The sequence below is a fragment of the Sturnira hondurensis genome, unplaced genomic scaffold (assembly GCF_014824575.4).
Source record: "Sturnira hondurensis isolate 20B ecotype Veracruz unplaced genomic scaffold, ASM1482457v3 Scaffold0017436, whole genome shotgun sequence".
Taxonomy (NCBI): Eukaryota; Metazoa; Chordata; class Mammalia; order Chiroptera; family Phyllostomidae; genus Sturnira; species Sturnira hondurensis.
The window spans coordinates 7,657,174-7,677,273 of NW_028090067.1; the positions used below are offsets into that span (position 1 = coordinate 7,657,174).

Below are 20,100 nucleotides of genomic sequence, written 5' to 3' on the forward strand. Positions count from 1 at the left end.
ATTTCCTTGTGGGGATAGGATACAAAGGTCTGAAAGTCACCCTCTTGAAACANATTTTGAAAGCGTGAGTCAGTGAATGGATGCGGCAAGCGCGGTTTGGTGGACTGTCTCCCAGCAGCCGCATCTGCTGCCCACCTCTGCTGGAACTGGGTCATTTCGCTGAGTGAGGGAGAAAGGGAGACGTGAATGGTAGGACAGTTCTGACGTAGTAAATATTAATCCAGTAAAACCCCCCTGTATTCTCTTCTTGAGTAGAAAATATAGATATTTATGTACTTGTAAACAAAGTGATTTCCTTGTGGGGATAGGATACATAGGTCTGAAAGTCACCCTCGGGAAACAGCCTTGGAAAGGAGGTTCTGACAGTGCATATTTTTATTATTTGACCTTTCAAATTACTTCTTCAGGAAGGCAGAAGACACACTGGAAAGAAGAAAAGGAGGAAGGAGGGACGACCTGGAGATACAACTGAAGGTGAACACTACTGCTCTTGGGTCCCGGGGTTAATTCTGTCCGCCTCCTCAGGATGCAACTTCAGACATTCTGGTGAGGTTTACCATTGTTTGTTCTGTTTATCGTAACTTCTTTTTACCCTAGATAAATAAATGGCCAAGGTAGACTATGGGAGTGAAAATGAAAATCCCTGAAATTTTCCCTGAAAGGCAAAGATAAAGATCTTGGGGAAATGTTTTCTGAATTTTTGATTTGCTGACATAGTGCCTACTCAACTTCAGAAAATTCCAGTAGAAAGGGGTCTTAAATTACTTTCGTGTCTGTGCAAAAAACTGGTCAATTTCAGAATGAAATTTAAGATGTTTAATCATCGATTCAAGGTCTTTATATTTGTTTCTATTTTTCCTGTACGTTAGAGAAATAAAGGCAACCAAAATGTCATCACGTTTTGCCCAAATTTCCCAAGTGTTGAAATTTAAATGAGAATATATGATTTTTTCTAGATAAATTAGAGAGTATCTCTTCCAAAAGCACACAACCTGGGCATGTATAAGTTTAAATTAGGTGCAAAAATGATAAATGGTGACAGCAAATACATGCAGAAAGGCCTTGGCAAATGACGGAAGGGAGCCATTCACTATTTTGTAAATTAGTTTGCACTCTCTCTCACCCTCTCTCTTAACTGTCTTCCTCCTCTTCCATAAACTTCTATTTATTTATTTGCCTTTCAGGGTGTTTTTTTGAAGACCACAATAGCAAAGGTGCATTCTCAAATAGAAAAGTTTGGATGGGATCAAAAATGAATCTCATCCAACACTCTCACTTACTTGCCACGGATGAACTTTCTCTTTCTGAGCATTTATTTGGTAAGTTGTGAAGCTCACTTAAATCTATCACTATATACAATAAACCACAATTTGGAAATGCATGAGAAAAAAACTTAGATGATGAATGCAACAAAGAGTCCAGAAAATGTTGTTGTTCCTTCTAAGTTCTTAGTTAACGTTAGGTACAATGCAAGGGTAGAGGTAGATAGAACCTTGGATTCATTGAACCTCATGGCCCTCTATTTTATAGATGAGCACAGCAAGGCTTGCCCAAGGCCAAAAGGCTAGATAATTAGCAGAACTGGGAGCAGAAACAAATTTCTGCTCTAGGGCTGCGTCTGATCTTATTGCAGCATGTACTAAATTATGAAATCATGATTCTTATGGTTTAATATTATACCCATTAAAGGCTAAGGTTACTTACGGTTATAGCTGTGTGATAGGTTTTCTACCTACTATCCTTCTGGTGCTTGGGGATGTGTGGCACTGTGGCAGGATTAGTCATTCAAACTGGCGTGAGGACAGATTGTACCAAGTTGTTTCCAGTAGATCTGTAACTAGATAGTACCATAAAATAATATATTGCTCCACTTTATGCATTTATGGAAAAAATCTCATAAATAGTTTTAAATGGGATTATCAGGAAAGATTCATCAGAGGTAAAGTTTGGATGGGATAGGGAAGTTTTGTGCCACTCTTAAAATAATTCCCTTTTGCATAGTAGCTGTGTTAGGAGAGCTGGGCCCTGACCAATGTGGCTCAGTTGGTTGGGCTTCATCCCACAAAAAAAAAAAAAGGTAACCAGTTCAATTCCCAGTCAGAGCGCATGCCTGGGTTATGGCCCAGTCCCCAGCTGGAGGCGTGTGAGAGACAAGCAATTGATGTTTCTCTCTCACATCGATCTTTCCCTCCTCTTTCTCCCTCATTTCCCCTTTCTCTAAAAATGAATAAAATGTATTTTTCAAAGATTTTATTTATTTAATTTTGGAGAAAAGGGGAGAGAAGGAGAATCAGAGGGAGAGAAACATCAGTGTGTGGTTGCCTCTCATGCGCCCCCTACTGGGTACCTGGCCCTCAACCTAGGCTTGTGCCCTGATTGGGGATTGAACCAGTGATCCTTTGGTTCACAGGCTCATGCTCAATCCACTGACCTATACCAGGTAGGGCTGAATAAAATCTTTTTTAAAAAGAAAGAGCACTTGAATACTCCGTTATTCATTCTACATTAATCTATGGACTGTGGTAGATAATGATAGTGAAAATGCAAACACTTGAAATTTCACAAAAGTCAGTTTGAAGGCACAATCCTCTATTTGATTGCAGACATCCCTGGGAGATATTAATAGTTTATGTTACTATGTGCGGGTCATTAGCACCTTAGTGTATAATGGTTTATCAGGTCCTTCCAAGGGGAGGTCATTATTTGTGTTACCTGTTTATATGTCTATCTGCCCCCAAACAGTATAAGAGCATTTAAAGGTACTGATGATATGGTATTAACTCTAGTTTGCACCTGATAAATAAGAATCAAGTCATAAATAATAGAAGGGAAGGAGAAAAGAGGTTAAGGAAAACGAGATGCGTATCAGTGAGTCTAAGAGACTGAAGGCATCAGTAATTATTTATGAAAAGCCGGTTCTTGGACATACTTGGTGCATCTTGTTTCTTCCATTTGCCTTTTCCTCATCCTGTGGGTGCATTCTAGGCCGGCAGGACCCCTACCTCCATGTCCAGCTACTTGACCATTTGCTTCTGGCCTATCCTACAAATCCTTAACATAACCAGTGTCTACACATCTTTATAATATTTGCTCTACCGATCAGAATGCAAAGGATAATTAAGACTGTAGGTACATATCAGAGACTAAGGAAAATTCCACTGAAGGTTTTTTCCCCCCGTATTATTGTAAAGCTCCATATTCTGCTCTGAAATTTTATGATTGCATGTTAAGATCTCTGAGAAAGGGCATCAGGGTGAAGGTTGACCTCAGCGGCATGCGGTGAAAAGATGTGAGTAGGGAGAGAAACAGTGGGGAGGGTGTTGTCAAGTGAGAAGCATCAGAAAGTGATTACGGAAGAACCTCGGTGACTCGTGCATCCAGTGTGCTTTTTCTCTCAGGTCTCCTTTGCTGGACCACATTCTTATCTGGTTTCCTAACACTTCATTTAAGGTTTCTGAGACTAGATAGCACAAGATGCATAAGCCACAATGCACAGCTATTCTTCTAGGCTGGAGCAGCTTTTTCTTTTTTAATTTAATTTAATTTTTTAAATATATATATTTTATTGATTATACCATCACAGTTGTTCTATTCCCCCCTTCATTCCCCTCCACCCGGCACACCCCCTCCCCCACCATTCTCCCCCCCTTAGTTTATGACCACGTGTCTCAAGTTCTTTAGATTCTGTATTTCCCCCACTATTCTTGCCCTCCCCCCATCTATTTTCTACCTACTGTCTATGCTATTTTCTATACCTTCTTCCCCCTTCTCCTCCACTTCCCCCTTCTTCCCCCTTCTCCCCTGTTGCTAACCCTCCATGTGTTCTTCATGTCTATGGTTCCACTCCTGATCTAGCTGTCCTCTTGGTTTGCTTTTGTTTTAGGTGTGGTTGTTGATAACTGTGAGTTTGCTGTCCTTTCACTGTTCATATTTTTCATCTTCTTTTTCTTTGCTAAGTCCCTTTAACATTTCATATAATAAGGTCTTGGTGATGATGAACTCCTTGAACTTGATCTTATCTGAGAAGCACTTACGAAGCACTCCGCTCTGAGGAGCGGAGTCCTAAGTGTTCACCAGGGTGGGGCCACTCAGTCGCTGGGTTGTGACGCTGTATGTGGGGGCAGGGTCAAAGAGGAGCCAAGGCGGTCCCGTCTGCTGCCTCCCGCCGCTGTCACCACAGCTGCCACCTTCACCGGGGCTCATGCGTTCCGTCCCACTGTGCACGAATGTGCCACCGCGGTTAGCCCTCCGCCACTGGGTTCGTCCTCTGGGGCTTGTACGGTCCATCTCACTGTGAGCAAATGTGTGTAGGGGGTCAGTCTGCCCTGCACCCGACTGGGTCCGCGCTGCCAGCGTGCCTGGGTTGGGGACTCTTTCCTGCCCGACCCTGGTTCGCCGCTGGCTCCGCCCCTCTTACCGGTCCTGGTTGAACGGTTCGTTGTTGTTGGACTTCCGTATAGTTCAATTTTCTGTTCTTTGGCTATGTCTTTGTTTACTAAACCTTTGCTGTATTCGAACTTGGTTGTGGGAGAAGGCACAGTGTTTCCACCTATGCCTCCATCTTGGCGGAAGTCCACATGGATCTGGAGCAGCTTTTTCAGATCTTCATTTGGTCACCTCTCCTAGTAAACTCATCTGAACCATGTGTGACCATGGCGGGGGGGTCCTTTCCCTTTCCCCCATTAAGTTCTAGAGCCAGGGATAAGCATTTTTCCCCCACATCTATTTTCCCCAGGGTCCTTGTCTCACTCCATTCTACATACTTGAGCTAAGGTATGCCAAATTAGGGGGTGAAGACTTGCATTTTTATCTCTTTATTCCTCCTGTCCATCTTTTCCTGTGCCCTGGTGACACTGATGGATTCCATGGACCTTCCACCCAGAGCTTAGGACGCAGAGCACCAGGGAAAAGACTGTGGCCGTGGATGAGTACCCACAGTGCCTCTTCTACCACTCTTGGGTCTTGAAATATAGCAGAAATTCAGAAGTGGTAACTCATGGGCTCAACCAGCCAGAGAGCTAAACTCTTTTCCAATGGTCTAACTGTGTGATCAAAATCAGTAGTCACGTTGTTACAACAAGGGCAAGTGAAGTTTGTGGACAGCTGTCATTTCTTCCATCTAAATGTTGAATGCTGACTATGTACTGGTGGGTGTAATAAAGCAGGAAACAAGATAGGCAAGCTCCTAGTGGAGGATACTCTCAGGAAACATGCAAATAAATAAACAAGATAGCATCAGGCAGTGGTAAGAGCTATCAAAACAACAAACCAGGGTGATGTCATAGTAACCCAAAGAATGGGGCTGCTCTCAATGTTGTGGTCAGACAAAGGGTTCTGGGGAGTTGTCAAGTGGAGCCGAGACTGAAAGACAAGCTAAGGAGAATGTTCCAGGTGGAAGAAATAGCAAATGCAGAGGCCCAAAGTCTAGAATGGATTTGGAAGGGTCTTCTCACTTTTATTTAGGGCAGTTGAAGGAGTCTAGAGAATGGGTTCTTGCATGTCCCTGAATCAGCACTTGTAAGAGGAGATTATTAGACTTGGAATTCCATGACCGTTGTACATAAATGGTTACCCTGAAAAGCAGAGGCCAAAGCCAGCACCTGTGTGCAGGCAGTTCATGTGAGAGGTGTACTCAGAGGGCAGATGCAAAGGACTGGGGCTTTGAGAGAAGAGAGGAGGGACAACCACCATGAGGTGAATTATGAAGATCACTGCCATGGGCAAGAGGGGCTTGTTCCACTGAGAGTGGCCTGGGGAACTGTCCCCTGAGGGACTGTGGAGAGGGACACTTACTAACTGACCTCTGGCTCCAGTTGGTCGAGGGCAGCCCCTGGGGACATTAACTCCCCAGCACTTCTTGGCTGTGCTTTTGCTGATCCCACTGGAACAGGGCCAGACAGTCTCTGGAGGCATTAAAGGAGTTTGGGACAGGAAACAAAGGGATGTGTGGCATGTTCTTAAAATGACAGGCTGTCAACACGAGGTGAGTCTGTCAACGTGATATGTACTGAAGCTCCACGTGAAATGGGAAGCTAAGCCAAAAGCATGTGACACCAGATGGGTCTGTCACACTGTGTCATGGGATTCTACACTACCCCCTGCCCTCGCCCCAGTGATTGGAATAGTCACAGGAAGGCAAGGATTGGGGGTGGGTGCAGACTTGCTCTATAGTTCTGTTTTCTTAGGCTGGTCCTTGTAGAAGAGAAGGAAAGAAGCTTGGACAGGGTGGAATTAAAAAAATGGGCCTGGAATCACCTCATGAGGGCCTTTAATTGATCTCCTGCCACATATCCCTGACCGGTCCAGATGGGAATCTAGCTCATCAGTAATTCAATCCACACACAAGCCTCAGGATGGAAGGACATGCTGACCTAGGAGAGTTAAGTCTCCTTCCCTCTGGGATGTCCTGCAAGCCAGGATACTTGGTCAAAGATTAATTCAGTGGACTAAGAGAGACTTCTCTGGTGAATGAAAAAGGCATGATCTTTATGTAATTAGTGCATAATAAAAGGTAATAATGACAAAGTCCACAGTTTCTCATGGTTTGACCTAGTGAGTAGGGCAGGAGGTAGCTTGTTAATTAAAATCCATGTATTCTTTTAGCAAACGGTGGTTGAAGAACTCAGAAAAAAATCACAGAATTTCAGATTAAGTAGAAGAGCATTCTAATAATAGCACAGAATAAGCAAGAGACGGTACGGTCTTGCACCAAATGCTCTCAGTGCAGTGGTTCTGGCTCACTCAGCTCAGTGATACTGGGAGAGGCTCACTGAATGTAAGTGGAAATAAGCAGTGAAACTGAGAGAAATAAAGTCTCAGAGGTGACTGAGACTCTCTGAACTTTAGTTTTCTCTCCCCTACAAAGCAGGGGTAATAGTGACATCCCCTTCCCAGCTTTTTGGGAGGACTGAACGGCTGTATGGGAAAGTGTTCTGGAAACTTGAAGGCATCGTCAAACAGTATCATTAGTTCTTGATATGTAGTTGTTATTATTTAAATTGTTGAAATGACAAACACCACTCTGCTCATTAAAAGGAGGAAGTTCTGTTTATCTTAACACTGTTGAGTGCAAAGACTTCAAGGAGCCAATGAAAAGTGACATTGTGGGTGCTCCTGGGAAAGAAACACATGTTCTCATTTTGGCACCACAGCATTGCTAACAACAGCTGTGACACCCATGTTTTTATATTAGTCTGTCACTGTGTCTCACAGTCTTTGTAAAGCCCCATTCATTCCAAATGAGGCCCAGCCAATGGCAGGAGGCATGTCCTGTATAATTCTGTTCACTCAGATTCCATTTTCCTTAGTGATTTTTCATCACTTTATGCTTCTGTCAGCGTTTTATGCCTGTTTTCTCTGGGTAGCTTTATTTTTATTGGAATATGGTTCTTGCCTGTCTTTTTGCTTAAATTAAAAGAATATCCCCAGTGTTACAGGGTCAGCCGGATGCTTTAAAATACAATGAAAGGTCTTGAGATGCAGTTTTGTGGAATATTCCTGACATTTGAGTTCAGGCATTTGTTCATCTCACCGAGTTTAACTCAAGTGAAGCCGGAAGTTTGCAGAACATGGAAAGATACCATAAAAATGGAGTTTTGAGTATAATTTAAATATTTCTTACCCACATCTCTTCTACAAATTTAAGCAGGCTTTGAGATTTTTGTTAATTCACCACGGCTTTGGTTTCTGGTCTCCCAGGGATCTTAGATCTGGTGTTTTTATTAGTGAAGTTAAGAAATGGGTGAAAGAAAAGAATTATCTAAAAAGCATTTCTTTATTATAAAATATATTAATGCCTTTTTAAGAATGGGCATGCATAGCTTGTAAAAGGCATGTAGCGAGGCAAAGAATGATAGACAAGCTGGCCAGCTGGTGCGTGCATCCCCTGCCATCCAGGGCACGGCTCTTAACTTTACAGGCTAAGATACGAATCTCAGGGGCACTTGGAAGAACTGAGCTGAGAAAGGTTGACCATAAAATCAGATTGCAAATTCATACCTTTACAGTGATAAAAAGAATTGTGATAATGCCAATAACTACCAATTCTTGAGCACTTTCTACGTGTCAGGCATCATGCTGAGTACATTTTAGATTTTTAAGCAGGCAGACTTCCCACATTCAGTCCCATCTCTGTCATTGACTAGTGTGTGGTTTTAGGCAAATTCGTTAACTTTGTTCAGGATACTTGCTTTACTTATTACAGTTCTCAGAAGAATGCCTGGCATATCACAAGTACTCTATTCGCCATTAATACTCATTTTACAACACTCCTATGAGGTAGATACCATTACTAGTCCCCATCCACTGGTGAGAAAGTGGAGATTTAAATGTGTTAAATAATCTGCTTAAGGGCCTCTGGATAGTAATGGGGGAACCCAAATGGGATCAGGGCAAGAATCAGAACTGCATGATTAAGGATCCGGGCTAAGAGAGCATTCCTCTTCACCTCGCAGAGAAAAGCTTCCCGAGAAGGTTGCACCACTCCAAGTCTGTTGGCCAAGTCCTGTCTCAAGGGTAGTTCTCAGAACAGCATTGCCCACATATACTCCAGGAGTTTCCTTTTTTCATAGCTTCATAGCTGGTGCCCCCACTTGCCCTGACTGGTGTGTCATTCACATTGTTCCCAAGTACCGTCTGTAACTGCACTGTTTGGTAAAACGTTCTGTGGTGATGAACATGTTCCAGACCTCCTTTGGCCAATGCAGCAGCCGCTATCTGCAGGTAGCTTCAGAACACTTAAAGTGAGACTGGTGTAACTGAGAACTTGGTTCTAATTCATTTAATTTAAATTAAATAGCCATATATGGCTAGTGGGTATTCTTTCAGACACTACAGAACTGCAGGGGGAAAATGTACCATATTTTCACTTTTTTAACCTTTTGTAATTATTTATTCCTAGTTGTGGTATAAAACAGGTGCCTTCCAGTAATGATATTCACTTGGATTTTTTTATTTTTAATTGAATTTATTGGGGTGACATTGGTTAACAAAATTACACAGAGTACAGAGTTACTCTGTAACACATCATCTTTATATTGCATTGTGTGTTCCCCATCCTGAGACAAGTCCCTGTTCATCCCCCCATACTCTCTTCCACCCCCTATAAAAAAGTGCATTTTTAGAAAAAAAATAACATGAGGCAGTTGGTCATCACTGAGAGAAACAAAGAGATCCAATTAGTCTAATTATGAGAACATCTTGAGTAGATTTCATTCAGCAATGAAGTTTTCTTAGACTAGCTAAATTATCCTGCTCATTTTTCTTTAGTATAGAAGTTTCAGAGGGCAGCAGACAGACCCATTTGTTTGACCAGTGAAACACTGAACACAGAATTCTTGAAATAGAAAATCCAGAGGTAGTTTGCCCCAGTTCACAGCCTGTGGGTGGCTCTCGTACCTCAAGTCCTCTCGAGGCAAGGATGGCTTGAATTGTGAGGAAAGGAGCATGAGGTCAGGAGTAAGCAGGATTGTGAGCAGCTGTGCCAGTGGTAACCCTTGGTTGAGCAATTCAAGTTGAAATACATCCATGGGCCATTACTCTTCTTTCTCAGCAATTAGGACAAGTGGGCTTTAGTTTTTTAGCCACAGGGTTTTGAGTCAGAAGACCTTAGTTAAAGTGTAAGTTTTATCCCTTAATAACTGGGTGACGTCAGGCAGCTCATTGAACTTCACTGGGTTGCTTTTCTGAGTCTGTAAGGTAGGGTAGAGAGAGTGGGTATCATAAATGACAGCTTCCTCAAAGGGTGCAAATAAGGATCAGGAGAGATAATGCATGTGAAACCACACTAACCTTGTACAGCTGTAGAAACATCTTAGCAATGATTATTACATTTATATAGGTCACGTTTGCCTTTTAAAACTGCTTTGATATTTATTATGTCATTTTATCTTCACGACAGGTCTATGAGGGGAGTAGGGCAGGAATTATCTGTGTTTTACCATCTGTTGATGTGCACAGATGTGGCCTGCAGAGGCCGAGGGACTGGCCTAAGTTTACACAGTACATCTGCTTGCATTATGCCTGAGCTCAACCCTGGGCCTACTGAGTCCTATTCTAAAGCCCCCTCTTTGAAAAATAATCCACAGTCACAAATTTGACATCTACCAGTTATGCTTCAGAAATTATTCCTACTCAGTAAGCAAGCTACCCTAAAACGTGAGTCCAAAGCTGAATAATCACCACATCAATATAATGATGGGTATCCACCCACTGTACTGAGATTTTTTTTAAAGATTTTATTTATTTATCTTTAGAGGGGAAGGGAAGGAGAGAAGGAGAGAAATAGCAATGTATGGTTGCCTCTCGTGAGTTCCCTGCTGGGGACTGGCCTGCAACCCAGGCATGTGCCCTGACTGGGAATCGAACCTTGATCGTGTGATTCACAGGCCTGCGCTCAATCCACTGAGCTACACCAGCCAGGGCTGTACTGAGAATTTTATAAGTATTATTTAATTTTCATAATAATTCTATGGGATTGTCTGATTATCAGGAAATTGAGGCAGAAAACGGTTCAGGAATTTGTGCACGGTCCACAGAGCTAGTGAATGCCAGGTGAGCTTGAATGTATTAATTTGTTGAAGCTGCTGCGGCCCTCGCCACAGCTGGTTGGGGCAGCATCCTGCACACTGAAGGGTCGTGGGTTCCATGGCTGGCCAGGACGTGTGTGTTTAGGTTGTGGGTTCAGTCCCCAGTCAGGGTGCAGATGAGAGGCAGTCTGTTGAGGTTCCTCTCTCACGTCGATGCTTCTCTCCCTCTCTCCCTTCCTTCTTCCCTCTCTCTAAAATCAGTAGTGTGTCCTCAGGTGTGGATAAAATAGAAGCTACTGTAGTGAAATCCCACTTACTGGGTGGCTTAAACAACAGAAATGCATTGTTTCATCATACTGGTGGCAAGAAGTCCAAACGGCAGGTGCTGGCAGGGTTGGTTCCTTCTGAGGGCTGTGAGGGGAAAATCTGTTCCTGGCCTTGGAGAGCCTCGGACGCACTGACTTACGACTGTTTTCATCTCTGTGTCTGTTCTCACTGTCTTTTTCTGGTGTGTCTTTCCCTGGTCCAAACTTCTGTTAGTATAAGGACCCCAATCCTACGGGACTAGGAACCAACCTAATGACCTCATCTTAATTTGATTACCGCTATAAAGACCCTGTCTCCAAATAAGGTCACCTGCTGGGGTCCTGGGGTTAGAACTTCAACGTATTAATTTGTGGGGAGCACAGTTCCACCATAACACTGGATATAAACCCAGATCACACTGTGAAGCCTTATGCTTTCATGCTTCCTGTTGTTACAGAACTGTGCCGTTCCATGGCCTTTCAATAGGAACAAATTTTAAGACCTGGAGCATGGCACTTGATTCCCCAAATCCACGTTTAGAACAACAGAACAGAAATATACCCTGTGAAATTTCTTAAAGTGGAAAGCGTTACCCCAAAATGTTAATCTAAGAGACTGGTTTCCAGCTTACTAGGCAATTTGGCATCGAGGACCTTTCTCATAAACATTTACAAATATTCTGCTCGGTAATGAAGTTAATCAGTAAGCCACACAACCTCTGGCCTCTGTCACTCCTTCTCTAGTCTCATTTTCAGTTGCTGGGAATAAGGTAAGAATGGTAATGCAGTTTCAGGAGTTAGAAAATCCCGTTCAAATTAGTCCTTTCCACAGCCGCACACCGTCAGGAGTTATCATGGAGATGATGGGCGTGAAGCCTGCTAAAGGTAGGACGCTGCTCCCAGCTGCTCTGGGTTGGGCTTTTGCACCTGGCCTGTGGAAAGGGGGGACTTGGGTTTGAGGTGGGATGACGGTAACAGATCTCTATCAAAGGTGGCTTGGTCAGAACCAAAAGACTGGGGTGAGAAGTGGGCGTGGGGTGATTTTTATAGGCCTCCAGGTAGGTATTTGCCTGAGATTAAATCTGAGTAGGTTTTTCCTAAAATTCTTCATTAGATATTATGTAAAATTAGCACCATTGTTTGAAGTGAAACACTAGGCAGTTCTAACCTGAATGCTCATAGACCCTTGAAATAACATTGTAAAGTATATTATTTGATGCAGTGCTTTAAAAATGGCAAGTCTCAGTTGCCAGAGGTTGGTGAAATCTGTTTTGTGGCTTGTCACCAGCATGGCAAACTGGAGTGGAATAGACGTAAAGAGGAGAGGAGAGGGGACAGAAATCTCAGCGTGCAACTCCGGGAGCAGAGGGACGTGCTGCTTGACAGAAATCTCGTTCCAGTGACTTGCGTATAAGTGTGTCCAGGGATAGAGACAGAAGGTCTATTTCAAACTGTGGGTTGTGGGGAGAAAAATAAAGAGAGATTGAGGAACACTTATTTTCTGAACTACTTTCACAGGCTATTTCTCCTAATAGTCCATGGAAAATCAAATAAGCAAAGGGTTCAGCTTTAGGCCTAAGTTATTTATTTTTTCTGAAGCAAAACATGGATTATAATTAAAATGTAGGGTTAGAATGAAGACAGTATTTTGTCTGTTTTAATATTCTTCTCAGAATAGCATCTTACCTTTTATATTTCCAGCTAAAAGAGGAACTCTAACCATTTTTACAATAATTTCAATATCGAACATATCGTTACCGCAGACTTGGCCGCATACTAGTTTGTTTAAATGGGATGTTTAAAAGTGACTGGTGGATGTGAAACGCAGTGTGGTGCTTGCTGGGGGGCGGGGGTTAAGGGGCCGAAATGGTAATGGAAAAAATACAATAAGGATTAAATTTTAAAAAAGTGCCTGACTATTTAGAAATGGAAATTAGTTGAAAGGCTAGGGAAGTAAATTTCCTATTACTTCCATTTAACATTTATTAAACTTTTACACTGTGTCAGGCTTTGTGTAAGGTGACAGGACTAAAAAAGGGAATATGTTATGATGTGATACTCCAGAAAGTCCCCAGACTAGCCACAACAATGACAAAAATGTATTGAACATTAATGCTGTGTCAGACACTGTGCAGTTTATGTTCTTTGTCTGCCTAAGTCTTCACTAAAACCTCTCATTTGACCACTATATTATTCCAGCTTTGTAGAGGACAGAAGGTTAAAGAAGCTCAATGTCTTTAGCAAGTTCATACATTTAGCAAGTTCATAAATTGTGGATGAATGGCATTCAGAGCTGTCCATGAGGTAGGACCCTCATAACCAGTACATCATTTTACTTCCAGTTCAGCATGGAAGATAAGCCTATAAACAAACAAAAATGATTGTAACTCGCTTCCAAGCACTGTAATAGAGGTGTGCACAGAGGGTTGGAGAGATCAGTTCTACCCAGGGGAGTTCAGACAGACCTCGCAGAGGAGGTGGCCACCGACACCCTGGCACCAGGAAAAGCAAACAACTCCACAAATGAAGCCATATCCTATAGTTAAGAATCCATGAATTAGGAAGTAAATGAGGCAGAGAAGGCAGTTTTCCCATTCATGAGACATTTTAGCAAACACCCATGCTGTGTTTATTGTGGTCAGCTCAGTGCCAGAAAGGAAACCTGGGTAAAACCTGGACCCGCTACTGGCTCCAGAGCTGTGAGGCCCCGGGGAAGTGTCATTGCTATTACATGAACCCTGTTCTTCCCTGCAGGGCACAGTGGTTCTCACCACGAACTCCTCAGAGCTGCACTATTGTAGTATCATTAGCCACATGTAGCTACTTCATTTTAATTATTTAGAATTAAATGAAAAATTCATTTCTTCATTATTGCTAGCCATGTCTCAAATGGTCACTATTCCATATGGTTGGTGGCTAATGTGTTGATAGGCATAGAGCCCTTCCATCATCTCAGAAAGTTCCCTTAGATGGTACTCCTCTGGAGAAACTATTAAATGCTGCAGTCTCTCTGCCCAGAATTTGTTTTCCTCTGCAGGGGGTCTCAGACTCCCCTGAAATCTATTCAAGTGTTCCTCTTTAAAAACTCTTTCCTCAACTCTCATACTCTTATTCATGTAGAATTTCCTGTAATAAAGAATCCAGATTTTCCAATCACTTGATTATCTGATTCCAAAAAAAAAACCACTCACAAATTAAAACTTACACATATATCTCTCTCTCTCTTTAAATTATTCAAGTAGAAATAAATTTACCGTTTCAGAAAGTGTACTCTAAACTTGACCTGCCTCTGCTTCTGCTGTATCAGAAACTTCTGTGTTTGTTTCTTTGGTTTTATCCCAGTCTGGGACACCCCCCCTTGCGGCATGTGCACACACATACACCCACAGGAGTGTGTCTGTTGTCTACCTGTCTTATTCATTGCTTTATCCCCAGCGCCTAGCATCTGGCAAATGGTAAGTGTTCAATACATGTACATAAGTGAACAAGTACCCTATCATTTATGTCATCAAAACAGACTGATAGATAGTAACAATTATTGCTTATCAATTAACTATCATTAGAGTCGGAGTTTTGCTAGTTTCTTCAGGAATCAAACATGTCTTTTTATGGCACTTAGCTTGTCAAAACTTTTTCTCAAGGACTGTTTTACAGTCAGAACTGCCTTCTGAGACAGCAGGGCTGGGTATTGTTAATAGCCCCATTTTATGGAAGAAATCAAGACAAAAATGTTTGGCAGTAGTTCAAGGTCTCATAGTCAGTTCACAGTGGAATTTGTTCCAGTATCCCATTTTTTTAAAACATCCAGATTTTCAAATTTTTTGTCATGAATTTGTTGATAATATCCTCTTAGCTTTTTAAAAAATATATTTTATTGATTATACCATTACAGTTGTTGTTCTATTCCCCCCTTCATTCTCCTCCACCCTGCACACCCCCTCCCCCACCATTCCCCCCTTTAGTTTATGACCACGTGTCTCAAGTTCATTAGATTCTGTATTTCCCATACTATTCTTGCCCTCCCCCATCTATTTTCTATCTATTGTCTATGCTATTTTCTGTAACTTCTCCCCCCTTCTCCTCCTCCCACTCCCATTTCTAACCCTCCATGTATTCTTCATGTCTATGGTTCCACTCCTAATCTAGCTGTCCTCTTAGTTTGCTTTTGTTTTAGGTGTGGTTGTTGATAACTGTGAGTTTGCTGTCCTTTCACTGTTCATATTTTTTATCTTCTTTTTCTTATATAAGTCCCTTTAGCATTTCATATAATAAGGGCTTGGTGATGATGAACTCCTTGAATTTGACCTTATCTGAGAAGCACTTTATCTGTCCTTCCATTCTAAATGAAAGCTTTGCTGGATAAAGCAATCTTGGATGTAGGTCTTTGGATTTCATGACTTGGAATACTTCTCTCCAGCCCCTTCTTGTCTGTAAGGTCTCTTTTGAGAAATCCGCTGACAGTCTGATGGGAACTCCTTTGTAGGTGACTGTCCCCTTCTCTCTTGCTGCTTCTAGGATTCTCTCCTTCATTTTAATCTTGGCTAATATAATGATGATGTGCTGTGGTGTGTTCCTCCTTGGGTCCAACTTCTTTGGGACTCTCTGAGCTTCCTGGATTTCCTGGAAGTCTATTTCCTTTGCCAGACTGGGGAAGTTCTCCTTTATTATTTGTTCAAATACATTTTCCACTCGTGGCTGTTTCTTTTCCCCTTCTGGTACCCCTATAATCCGGATGTTGGAACATTGAAAGATGTCCTGGAGGTTCCTAAGCCTCTCCTCATTTTTTTGAATTCTCGTTTCTTCATTCCTTTCTGGTGGGATGTTTTGTTCTTCCTTCTGGTCCATTCCATTGATTTGAGTCCCAGTTTTCTTTCCATCACTATTGGTTTCCTGTGCATCTCCCTTCATTTCAATTAGTTTAGCCTTCATATGTTCCTCTAATTTGTGACTATGTTCCTCTAATTTGTGACTATAATCTACCAGTTCTGTGAGCATCCTGATAAATAGTGTCTTGAATTGTGCTTCTGAGAGGCTGGCAATTTCTCAGTCACTTAGAGTTACTGGCTCTGGGACTTTGAGTTCTTCTTGCACCATCTTTTGGGCTGTTCATGCCTGTTCCGTAGCAGGATCAAAGCCCTAAAGTGTTCACTAGAACATTGGACCCAAGAAGGAACACACCAAGGCACATCAGAATTACAGTAGCCAAGACCAAAATGAAGGAGAGAATCCTAGAAGCATCAAGGGATAAGGGGACAGTCACCTACAAAGGAGTACCCATCAGACTGTCAGCGGATTTCTCAAAAGAGACCTTACAGGCAAGAAGGGGCTGGAAAGAAGTATTCCAAGTCATGAAATCCAAAGACCTACATCCAAGATTGCTTTATCCAGCAAAACTTTCATTTAGAATGGAAGGACAGATAAAGTGCTTCTCAGATAAGGTCAAGTTCAAGGAGTTCATCATCACCAAGACCTTATTATATGAAATGCTAAAGGGACTTATATAAGAAAAAGAAGATGAAAAATATGAAGAGTGAAAGGACAGCAAACACACAGCTATTAACAACCACACCTAAAACAGAAGCAAACTAAGAGGACAGCTAGATTAGGAGTGGAACCATAGAAATGAAGAACACATGGAGGGTTAGAAACAGGGGGGTGGGAGGGGGAGAAGGGGGGAGAAGGCACAGAAAATAGCATAGATGGTAGGTAGAAAATAGATAGGGGGAGGGTGGGAATAGTGGGGGAAATATAGAATCTAAAGAACTTGAGACACATGGTTATAAACTAAGGGGGGGAGAATGGTGGGGGAGGGAGTGTGCGGGTGGAGGGGAATGAAGGCGGGGAATAGAACAACTGTAATGGTATAATCAATAAAATATATATTTTAAAAAAAGAGAAGAAGAAGAAGAAAAGATGTCCTGGAGGTTCCTAAGCCTGTCCTCATTTTTTTTGAATTCTCATTTCTTCCTTCTTTTCTGGTTGGATGTTTCATTCTTCCTTCTGGTCCACTCCCTTAATTTGAGTCCCAGTTTCCTTTCCATCACTATTGATTTCCTGTGCATTTCCCTTCATTTCAATTAGTTTAGCCTTCATATGTTCCTCTAATTTGTGACTATAACCAACCAGTTCTGTGAGCATCCTGATGACCAGTGTTTTGAACTGTGCATCTGAGAGGTTCGCTATTTCTTGGTTGCTTAGTGTTATCGGCTCTGGGGCTTTGAGTCCTTCTTGCGCCATCTTTTGGACTATTAGTGCCGTTACGTATGAGGAGTGGAACCCTAGGTGTTCACCACGGCGGGGCCATTCAGTCGCTGGGTTGTGATGCTGTACGTGGGGGCGGCGTCAACGGAAATCAATTGCGGTTCCCTTTGCCTCCGCCCACTGCCGGGGCTGGGCGGTCCGTCTCACTGCTCACTCCTTTGCTGGTTTATCTGCGCGCGCAAATGTACCGCGTGGTCAGCCTGCCCTGCATCCTCACTGGGTTCGCTGCTGGGGCCTGCGCGGTTTGCTGCTGGAGCCTGCGGGGGTCCGTCTCACTGCTCACACCTCTGCTGGTTTATCTGCGCTGGAATGTGTGACCCCACTCAGCCTGCCCCGCACCCTCACTGGGTCCGCGATGCTACCCCGGCTGCCTGCGCACCTGGATGGCCTGGGTCGCCTGGGTCGGGGGATCCTTCCTGCTCGACCCTGCTCTGCTGCTGGCTCCGGTCCTCTTACCCGTCCCCGTTAAACGGTTCGTTGTTGTGGGACTTCCTTATAGTTCAGTTTTCTGTTCTTTGGTTGTGTCTTTGTTTACTAAACCTTTGTTGTATTCAAACTTGGTTGTGGGAGAAGGCACAGTGTTTCCACCTATGCCTCCATCTTGGCGGAAGTCCTCCAGTATCCCATTTTGAAATATGCTGGCTGTGGTGGGGTTACTTTGTTGTAAGTTGCCTGTATATTTGTCGTCTCTACTCTGTAGAGACTTGGTGGGGACAATGAAGTACTCGGAGTATTCCATACGTGTGCTTTGGGGATACAGGCATTATTCATGTGTGCCAATCTCCTATTCTTACCACGTGTTGTTGTTTCGTGTAATAGAAGTGGGAAAACCTCCCATTGTAACTGAGACGATTCCAGAGGTTGAAATGATATTGATACCGGGGTCTGATGAGTTGGGACTCCATGCTGTCTCTTGATTACAAAGAGTTTTGTTTTGTTGAAACGATGCTCGGAGATCTTGGAATTGTCATGAGAGGAGAAAAACATACACATTTCCTTGGTTTCTACGAATCCAGATTCTGTCACTAATTGATTGGCCTCAGGCAAGTTGCTTCCCCTTCCTGGAAGTGTGGGCGGAAGAAACCGGGCTTGGGGTGGAGATGTGGAGTAGATTAGGGGTAAGATGGTTTGGAGGACAAAATCTGACTGTAAGTTCACATGAAACTTTTTAATGCCAAGGTCTTTGGGATCCTATTCAATGCGGAAATTTTAGTCATGTAATTATTAAATAAGTCAGGATTTTATCTTTCCTTTTTTCCTGCCATAATTCCATATATTTACGTTCTTCCATGTTGTGGTCTTTAGACCAATCTTCTTGCTTGTTCGATGTTCTGACTCAATGCTGGTTTTATATGAACAAGTTGAGCATGAGAGAAGTCGATGTCTACACAGATACTGTGCGCTTGGTGCTGTGCCAGTCACTTCCTGGGTCAATGGAGAAAGCATTCTTTTTAACAAACATTAAATATGCATATACTCTACTTTGCCATTGTCAAAAAGCTCTGAATTCTAATGCCCATGGCCCGTTAGTCATACTCTTACAGATATGTTAGGTATAAAGAAGAACTGTAAGATTATCCAGCATGGTGTCTTTACAGGTGAGCAAAGGTTGGCCCAGGCAGGGAAGCTGAGTGCCGTATAACTAGTCTCAGAGCCAGGACTCGCAGGGACTCAGACTCAGGGAAAGCTTCTGAGAGGAACTGTACTTAAAGGGAAATTGAGAGGTAAGTGAATACTAGTGAGACGAAGCCCTCAGAGGGGACGGATGTATTTCGGGCAGCCCCAGGCTCAGGAAGCAGCTCATGGGAAAGTTCCTGAGTTGGGAATCAGCAAGGAACATTTAAGGAATGGCTGGAAAAGAAAGGGTAGGATCACAGAGCCTTACAGATCTAGCGAGAGGTTATCTGCAAGCAGAGCAGTGAAGAGACTGAGGAACTCAGAGAGGAAGAGAAAGGCTTTTCTATCGAGCTCTAAAGCATTGCACATCTGAAGTTGTCCTGGGGAGGAACAGTTCTGCGCATGGGCTTTGAAGTCGGACTTCAGAGTTCAAAGCTCAGCTACTGAGGTACCTACCTGAGTACAGTTGCCAAAGTTCTCTGTGCCACAGGCTACATGTTTGTGAGCGCAGCAATAATGTTAATTACCTCATAGGATTTTGTGAGAAGCATGTGAAAATATACAAGTGCCTGGCACTAGGAAGAAAAAGTTTTCCAAAAGTAACAGTAGTAATAATAATAATAGTAACGACCATCTTGCAGGCATTGTGAAGAGCATTCCCCATGTATCAATGCATAGATTCACAATCCCTAATCGACAATTCCAAATTCCTAAAACTCCAAAAACTAAGTGTTTTTTTCCAAAGTGTAGTGCAAACTTCTTCAGTGGCACAACCTGACCTAAATGAGTGTGAGGGCATTCACGGCCCTCGTTTATTCCTTTTACTGTGAGCGTTCATACATTGCATTGTGGACAGTATTGCTATTTGGTGCTGGGTTCTTCCCCAGCCTGTGCTGGGAGAAATAATACTGTATTCTGTTCTACAATCAAGCAACGCTGAATTTGAAACCACAGGTGACTTAGTTTCAGATGAGGAGCTTTGGATCTGTATTTTCTCAATCTGCAGCCATCCTCGATAGAGGTGTTTCCCTCCCACGCCCGCTGCTGTGAAAACGGGTTGTCGGCACTTGGTGAATCTGCTCAGTCGCGTTGTTCTTCGAGGTGGAGATGGAATTTTGGTTTAGGGTTGCCTGATTATGCTTTGAAGAATCAGACACATTTGTACACTCTCCCATATCTAATTTACGTCTGTGAAATTTTTTAGTGTTTTGTATAATTTAAACAGTGCTATTTTCTAAAGAGCCACAGCTTATGTTTCTAGGAAACGGAAGCATTTTCACAACGTGATGGTTTTGTATTACCTAGAGGTTTTCTAGATAAGGGTCTCATTTCATAATGGCAGGGGGAATAATGACTATCACAATTTGGGTGGCAGCTATAATTCAGCTGGT

The 20,100-nt window shown here is 42.8% G+C and overlaps 1 protein-coding gene across 4 annotated transcripts in view; it reads left to right on the forward strand.

Moving 5' to 3' along the window:
• Positions 1–451: 451 nt before the first annotated feature.
• Positions 452–20,100, forward strand: part of NR1H4 (nuclear receptor subfamily 1 group H member 4) — a 54,395-nt gene continuing 34,746 nt past the window's right edge. For 2 of the 4 annotated variants that reach the window (XM_037067896.1, XM_037067897.1), the window contains exons 1-2: positions 452–546; positions 1,185–1,319. In XM_037067896.1, the coding sequence (XP_036923791.1) occupies positions 1,241–1,319 (79 nt within the window). In that variant the 5' untranslated portion in view covers positions 452–546; positions 1,185–1,240. Of the gene's footprint in view, positions 547–1,184; positions 1,320–11,247; positions 11,717–20,100 lie in introns of those variants that run through there. The other 2 variants (XM_037067894.1, XM_037067895.1) reach the window with 2 other exon arrangements.